The 7605-nt window shown below is 39.8% G+C and overlaps 1 protein-coding gene across 1 annotated transcript in view; it reads left to right on the plus strand.

Moving 5' to 3' along the window:
• Positions 1-7605, plus strand: part of ANAPC4 (anaphase promoting complex subunit 4) — a 35526-nt gene that overhangs the window by 21807 nt on the left and 6114 nt on the right. Inside the window, exons 18-20 of the mRNA XM_010839922.1 lie at positions 2300-2356; positions 2687-2743; positions 4579-4672. Of these exons, the coding sequence (XP_010838224.1) occupies positions 2300-2356; positions 2687-2743; positions 4579-4672 (208 nt within the window). The remainder of the gene's footprint in view (positions 1-2299; positions 2357-2686; positions 2744-4578; positions 4673-7605) is intronic.

The raw sequence follows: 7605 nt of genomic DNA on the forward strand, positions 1-7605 counted from the left end.
TTGCAGTCCAAGGGACTCTCAAGAGTCTTCTCCAACACCACAGTTCAAAAGCATCAATTCTTCGGCACTCAGCTTTCTTCACAGTCCAACTCTCACATCCATACATGACCACAGGAAAAACCATAGCCTTGACTAGACAGACCTTTGTCAGCAAAGTAATGTCTCTGCTTTTGAATATGCTCTCTAGGTCGGCCATAACTTTCCTTCCAAGGAGTAAGCGTCTTTTAATTTCATGGCTGCAGTCACCATCTGCAGTGATTTTGGAGCCCCCAGAAATAAAGTCAGCCACTGTTTCCATTGTTTGCCCATCTATTTGCCATGAAGTGATGGGACCAGATGCCATGATCTTAGTTTTCTGAATGTCGAGTTTTAAGCCAACTTTTTCACTCTCCACTTTCACTTTCATCAAGAGGCTCTTTAGTTTCTCTTCACTTTGTGCCATAAGGGTGGTGTCATCTGCATATCTGAGGTTATTGATATTTCTCCCAGCAATCTTGATTCCAGCTTGTGCTTCTTCCAGCCCAGCATTTCTCGTGATGTACTCTGCATATAAGTTAAATAAGCAGGGTGACAATATACAGCCTTGACGTACTCCTTTTCCTATTTGGAACCAGCCTGTTGTTCCATGCCCAGTTCTAACTGTTGCTTCCTGACCTGCATATAGGTTTCTCAAGAGGCAGGTCAGGTGGTCTGGTATTCCCATCTCTTTCAGAATTTTCCACAGTTTTTTGTGATCCACACAGTCTGAAAAAATGGGGAGTATTAAAATTAGTCTTAGTGAACGAGATAAGTAAGGGATCACAGCTTTTATTGAAGTAGGTCTTTTGTGCTGTGGGATGACTGGCCTTGCAAACCAGGGATGTTCACATTAGCTGTTTCTCTGCCATCACTCTTACCTTTACTTTGGGAGATTCAATATGTTAGTTTTTGGCAGAGACCTCAATGTGTAATTTTTGGAGGGCTGAAGAACTGGGATAGGGAGAAATTGGGGTCATTAAAAGAAGCAGAGGCCAACACTAAAGCAAGCAGTGTTCTCAGGTTGCCGCCCTTAACCCAGATTGAGGTTATTTATCTGAACAGACGTCCTCCACTCCCAAAGGAGGGACTCCACACTCATTCTTCAGTTCATTTGCTCAGTCATGTCAAACTCTTTGTGACCCCATGAACCGTAGCACGCCAGGCCTCCCTGTCCATCACCACCTGCTGGACTCTACCCAAACCCATGTCTGTTGAGTTGGTGATGCCATCCAACCATCTCATCCTCTGTCGTCCCCGTCTCCTCCTGCCTTCAGTCTTTCCCAGCATCAGGGTCCTTTCCAGTGAGTCAGCTCTTTTCATTAGGTGGCCACAGTATTGGAGTTGGAGTTTCAGCTTCAACATCAGTCCTTCCAATGAATACCCAGGACTGACCTCCTTTAGGATGGACTGGTTGAATCTCAAGAATCTCAAGGGACTCTCAAGAGTTTTCTCCAACACCACAGTTCAAAAGCATCAATTCTTTGGCACTCAGCTTTCTTTATAGTCCCAACTCTCACATCCATACAGGACTTCTGGAAAAACCATAGCCTTGACTAGACGGACCTTTGTCAGCAAAGTAATGTCTCTGCTTTTTAATATGCTGTCTAGGTCGGTCATAATTTGCCTTTCAAGGAGTAAGGGTCTTTTAATTTCATGGCTGCAGTTACCATCTGCAGTGATTTTGGAGCCCCCAAAAATAAAGTCAGCCACTGTTTCCATTGTTTGCCCATCTATTTGCCATGAAGTGATGGGACCAGATGCCATGATCTTAGTTTTCTGAATGTTGAGTTTTAAGCCAGCTTTTTCACTCTCCACTTTCACTTTCATCAAGAGCCTCTTTAGTTCCTCTTCACTTTGTGCCATAAGGGTGGTGTCATCTGCGTATCTGAGATTATTGATATTTCTCCCGGCAATCTTGATTCCAGCTTGTGCTTCTTCCAGTCCAACATTTCTTATGATGTACTCTGCATATAAAAGTTAGATAAGCAGGGTGACAATATACAGCCTTGACATACTCCTTTTCCTATTTGGAACCAGTCTGTTGTTCCATGTCCAGTTCTAACTGTTGCTTCCTGACCTGCATATAGGTTTATGCATTAGGCATAACATAATAAATAGCCTTAGACCATGAAGAAATCTCTAGCTGTTGGAGTTGCTGATTGGAAAAGTGGGTTTAAAATATTTAATACATGCTTGTCACATTTATTGTTATATAATTTTTTATTAAGAAGCTTTTCTTTATCTTGATTTGTTTTCTCTATGTTCCTTTTGGATTTGATAGATGACTCAGAAAGATATCACATTTGTTGCTGAATTTCTTACTGAACATTTCAATGAGGTAGGAAATTGGCATTTCTATAGTGCTTTTTCAACAATAATTACAATAAATCTGGATAATGGTAAGAAGTAATCAAATTTACTCCAGTTTAAGCGACCTTCTAGCAATTATGTATGTTTTTTCAACTACTGAACTAATTAATGGCAGTACTTATTTATTAAATGTAAAGCATATAAATTGAACTTTGTTTTTGTGTCTTACCATCCACAGAAGAAAAGAGTAACTGCTACTAACAGCTTTCTTAAGAAGTAGAGTTTTTGGTTAAAATGTAAGATTATTTTTTTCTTTAATGAGTTGACTTAAGAATTAAACTTTATGTTTTCTTTCTAGGCTCCAGATCTTTATAATCGAAAAGGAAAATACTTTAACGTTGAAAAAGTTGGTCAGGTATGGGCTCTGGATTAAATCTAGTTACTAATTTTTTAAAAATTAATTTTAAAACATTAGCAGTGTTAGTCTTTATTATACAAAATTTTCTGAAAGTAGCATAATGCCAAATTATATAGTAGCCCTCTCCTTTTACTAAAATCACCAAAGAGTAGCTTTAAACTTTTGGGGGGTCTTTGAACCCTTTATATTAAAGTTATTGAAAACTCCCAGAGAGCTTTTATGTGGGTTGTGTCTATGAATAGCATATATTGTTAGATATTAGAAATTAAACAGAAAAAAGAATTATTCTTAATTCACGTAAAAAGAACAAACCCTCTTTTCATTACATGTTAAAATGGAAAATAACTATTTAACAAAACAAAATTATGTGAAGAGTGACATTGTTTTATATGTTTGCAAATCTCCTTGATGAATGGCTTAAGAGAAGGCAGCTGCATTTGTTCTGTTGTGATATGTTGTTTGATCAGAAAGCCTGGTTTTACACAGGTGTATAGTTGGAAAGGCAGAAATATTTTAATAGCTTTTTAGAAAATTGTGAATATTCTTTGATACTACACCAAATTCTGACAAACAGTAGTATCTTAGGTTAGTTCTAGCGTGGAATCTACATTGCAACAGTAGACTTTCCATATTATGATTCATTAAAATTTATTCATCTGCTTTTCACTTTGGAAGGATCTTATTACCCTGTGGTTGATTTTGTAATATCATGTGTTGATCTTTGGGAAAATACTGATTCACTGAATTACAGAGATCTTCCGTAGGCTGATACCTTTCTTCATACAGTATCCAAAAGTCAGATTTTGTTAATATCATTAACAATCTCATCAGACAATCTTTAACTACTATGAGGCTGTCAAGCACATAGTAGCAGATATGGGTTTTCCAAATTTTTAATTTTTGCTTGAACGTTTAAATTTTATCACTGACAACAAATACTGTCAGTCATTTTGCTTAAAGTGACAGGATCCCTTTCTTTAGTTTCAAGAAAATATCTGCCACATACCCAAGAACAAATAATCAGAGTTTGCCTGCCAGTCATTCTTTTGAGTAAAAATGGAATTCCAGGAGCAACAAGGACGTGCCTAGCTTGACTCAAGTGCATTTGCATAAATGCTTTTCCTCATGGTAACTGTCACGCTTTGGTATGCAGCGAAAGTGCTTTATTCATACTCAATTCTGTCTCTCAGAATATTAAAAAGATTTTGTTGAGATTTAATAAAATTAATAATTTTAATAGCCTTATCAGAGATTAGTGAAACTGTATGTGGCAAAAAGGAATCCAGTGACTACTAGCATGGTTTGATTCTTGGTGGCAGTGCCAGCAGTTGTCCCCACCTGTGCTTTTGACCCCCAGGGCAGGTGTCATTACAGTGGAAAAACAAATAATAGCTTTATAGCATTATAGAAATAGTAATGACCTCATGGATCTTGGAAAGCATCTTGAAGACTCTCCGAGTGGTGTGGACCACACTTTGAGAATTACTGCCATGAAGTAGATTGACAGTTGATAAACAGTTGAAAATTAATTTATAAACTTGAATATCTAAGTTTAAAATATGTTAGGTTAAAAGTTCTATTTTCTATGAAAATAGAACATGATACTTAAACTCTATTTATGGTTTCTATGTCTGTTGCATTCTAATCTTTTAGTAGTCTGCACTTTGTTCAGTAGCTTGGCATTTAGTAAATTTTGGTCATCTCACAGAATAATGTGGTTTCAGAGGACTTGACAGTAAAAATAACTTGAGTAGAATAGTGTTAAATATAAGCAATTTTAGAGCCTAATTCTTTGGTTTACAAAGCTGAAATGTCTAATTCTCTATTTCTAGTACTTGAAAGATGAAGATGATGATCTTGTGTCACCCCCTAACACAGAGGGAAACCAGTGGTATGACTTTCTTCAGAACAGCAGCCACCTTAAAGGTATTTCATGAACCAAGCAGATTTAGGCCATGTTCATATTTATTTGAGACCAGTACCTCAGCAAGTGTACTTGCTGAATACTTATTTAAGTTCTTTGATTTATCTTTTTGTGTCCATTTTATTTGATTAGAGAAACAGGAAAATAATAACAATGTATGATATTACCATGTTCAAAAACACAGTATGTTAACTGTGATATAGTAAGATTGCTTATTTTAAGTATTGTCTGTCACAAAAAATAGGACATTGGGAAGAAAACTATACAGCCTCTCAGAGAAGTCTGTTTAAGTCAGTTCCAATTTATTAGCTTTTAAAAACATATATGATGTTTTTAACTCCTGTAATGCATCACTGTATTCTCCTGAGGTGGCTTTCTTTTTTTTTTTAACTTGTTATGCCTCTTATTCTCTGGATTGTTGATACGGTAAAATTTTATTAAGCCAACATTATTGGGGATGCAACACAAAATAGCAACCATTATGTATCAAAACTCCATTTTAGATGAAAAGATGTTTAAAGCATCTATTTCTTTGCTTTCTCAAAGAGTAATTTAACCAAGGTTTAGCTGTTTCTTAGATCCTTGGGGTAATAGCCACCTGCTGCTGCCAAGTCGCTTCAGTCATGTCTGACTCTGTGTGACCCCATAGACAGTTCTCCTGTCCCTGGGATTCTCCAGGCAGGAACACTGGAGTGGGTTGCCATTTCCTTCTCCAATGCATGATGGTGAAAAGTGAAAGTGAAGTCGCTCAGTCGTGTCCAGCTGCTAGTGACCCCATGGACTGCAACCCACCAGGCTTCTCCGTCCATGGGATTCTCCAGGCAAGAGTACTGGAGTGGGGTGCTATTGCCTTCTCCCAGTAGCCACTATATACATGTATTATCTCCTTTAATCCTCAGAAGAACCTATAAGGTTATCTTCATTTTACTAAAGAGGAAACTGAAGGTTAGAGAAGGCCTATGATGATAAGGGTAGTAACCAATAGAGCTAGGACTCTGCTAACTTGCTGCTGCTGCTTCTAAGTCGCTTCAGTCGTGTCCGACTCTGTGCGACCCCAGAGACGGCAGCCCACCAGGCTCCCCCGTCCCTGGGATTCTCCAGGCAGGAATACTGGAGTGGGTTGCCATTTCCTTCTCCAGTGCAAGAAAGTGAAAAGTCAAAGTGAAGTCGCTCAGTCGTGTCCGACTCCCAGCGACCCCATGGACTGCAGCCCACCAGGCTCCTCCGTCCATGGGATTTTCCAGGCAAGAGTACTGGAGTGGGTTTCCATTGCCTTCTCCCTGCTAACTTGAGAACCTGTGTTTTTAACTGCAGTCAGTAATGATCTCTGCTTCTTTCTGTTTGCTGTTTATCTGAATGAGGAGTGAGTGGGAGAAGTAGAGAAATCTCAGGCATAGAACTTTGCTTGTTCCTCTCTTGATTTAACCCTAGAAGTCCACATTCTTTTTCGGAGCAGAACATGTTTTATATTGCTTGAGAGTCTTCAAGATCACTAGAGAGATGTATTAACATAAGTTAGTATTGAATGGAGGGATAATAAAAGTACAGCTGACTCAGCTCATTTATTGTATTGAATTGGGATGCCCACGGAGTAAGGAACGATGCCTGGGGAGGCTGATAGCAGTGTTCGAGCAGTGATGGCACCAGGACCCTGTCACTGTTGGGCTCGTATCCATCCTGAGGACTTTGGAAAAAAACTGGTCCTACCCTTTTTTCTCCCCACATCTTCTGTAGCTGAATAGAAAGGCCTAACCGTAGTTACAGGCCTCATATTTAACTTCAAATTAATTCCATCTCTTAAGATGTTAGAATGTGACTTCAGACCAGCTCATTAATTTCCCAGTTTCTTAGTAGAGTATGAAGTAGTACAAATTGTCACTACATATCTTTTAAGAAACCCTTGATGAAACTTCTTCCTAGAACTTTGCAAAAATCAAGTGCCGAATACTCAATGTACATACCTTTGCAGGGGAGGTGAGAGAGTTGGTGTCACATGTGGGTGAGAGTGGGTGTGCTGGAGGCAGGGCTGCCCGGGCTGGGGACCTGCCCTGCCACTTGCTGGTGTGTGGCTGCGGGCACATTGCCTGACCTCTCTGTGCCCCAGTGTTCTCTTCAGTAAAGCGAGGTCATCACAGTGCCTCCCTCAAAAGCGGTTGTGAAGATTCAATAAGTTAATCTAAGTGGAGCACTTAGGATAGTGCCTGCCACATAGCACGCAAGCAGTCAGTGTGCATTTGAAGTGTTTTTACTTAAAACACTTCTGACTCCAAAGTGAGAGGATTCTTTTCCTCCTGAGATCGTCTCTGATACGTATCCCACACTTCCGTTATGACACTAACTCTGCAGAGTTAGCTCAGACTCCAGGGTTCAGGGCTTAGTCCCACAAGACTGCCCCCACTTCAGAGTTCTGTCACCAGGACTGGGTTCCCAGGTTACCCACATTTCTGTTCCACTTCACTACAAATTTGAGGGTTCCCATAATTCAAATTTAATACTTTGCTAAAATGGCTCACAAAACTAAGAAACACTTGACTTACATTTACCAGTTTATTATAAAGAATGCAATTCTGGAATAGCCAAGTAGAGTTGCACATGGGGTGAGGGATGGAGTAGGGGACGTGGAGTTTCCATCCCCTCTCCAGAGGCACACCCCTCCCAGCCCCTTAATGCAGGCATCAACCCAGAGGCCCTAGCTCTGTCATCTAGGGGTTTTGTGGAGTTTTCATTATGTAGGTGTGGTTAACTTACTGGCCATTGGTGACACTTCATATTTTCCCTCCATTGTCCTTAGGATCCCACACTGTATTGAGTTGTGTCTTCTTAGTCTTCTCCAATCTACGACAGCTCCTCAAATCTTTCCTTATCTTTTTATGACCTGATTTGATGAGCACTAGTCAGGTTTTTCATGGGGGGGGGGGGGGGGCAGGGGCTTCCC

This window comes from Bison bison, unplaced genomic scaffold, assembly GCF_000754665.1.
Source record: "Bison bison bison isolate TAMUID 2011002044 unplaced genomic scaffold, Bison_UMD1.0 scf7180017864136, whole genome shotgun sequence".
NCBI lineage: Eukaryota > Metazoa > Chordata > Mammalia > Artiodactyla > Bovidae > Bison > Bison bison.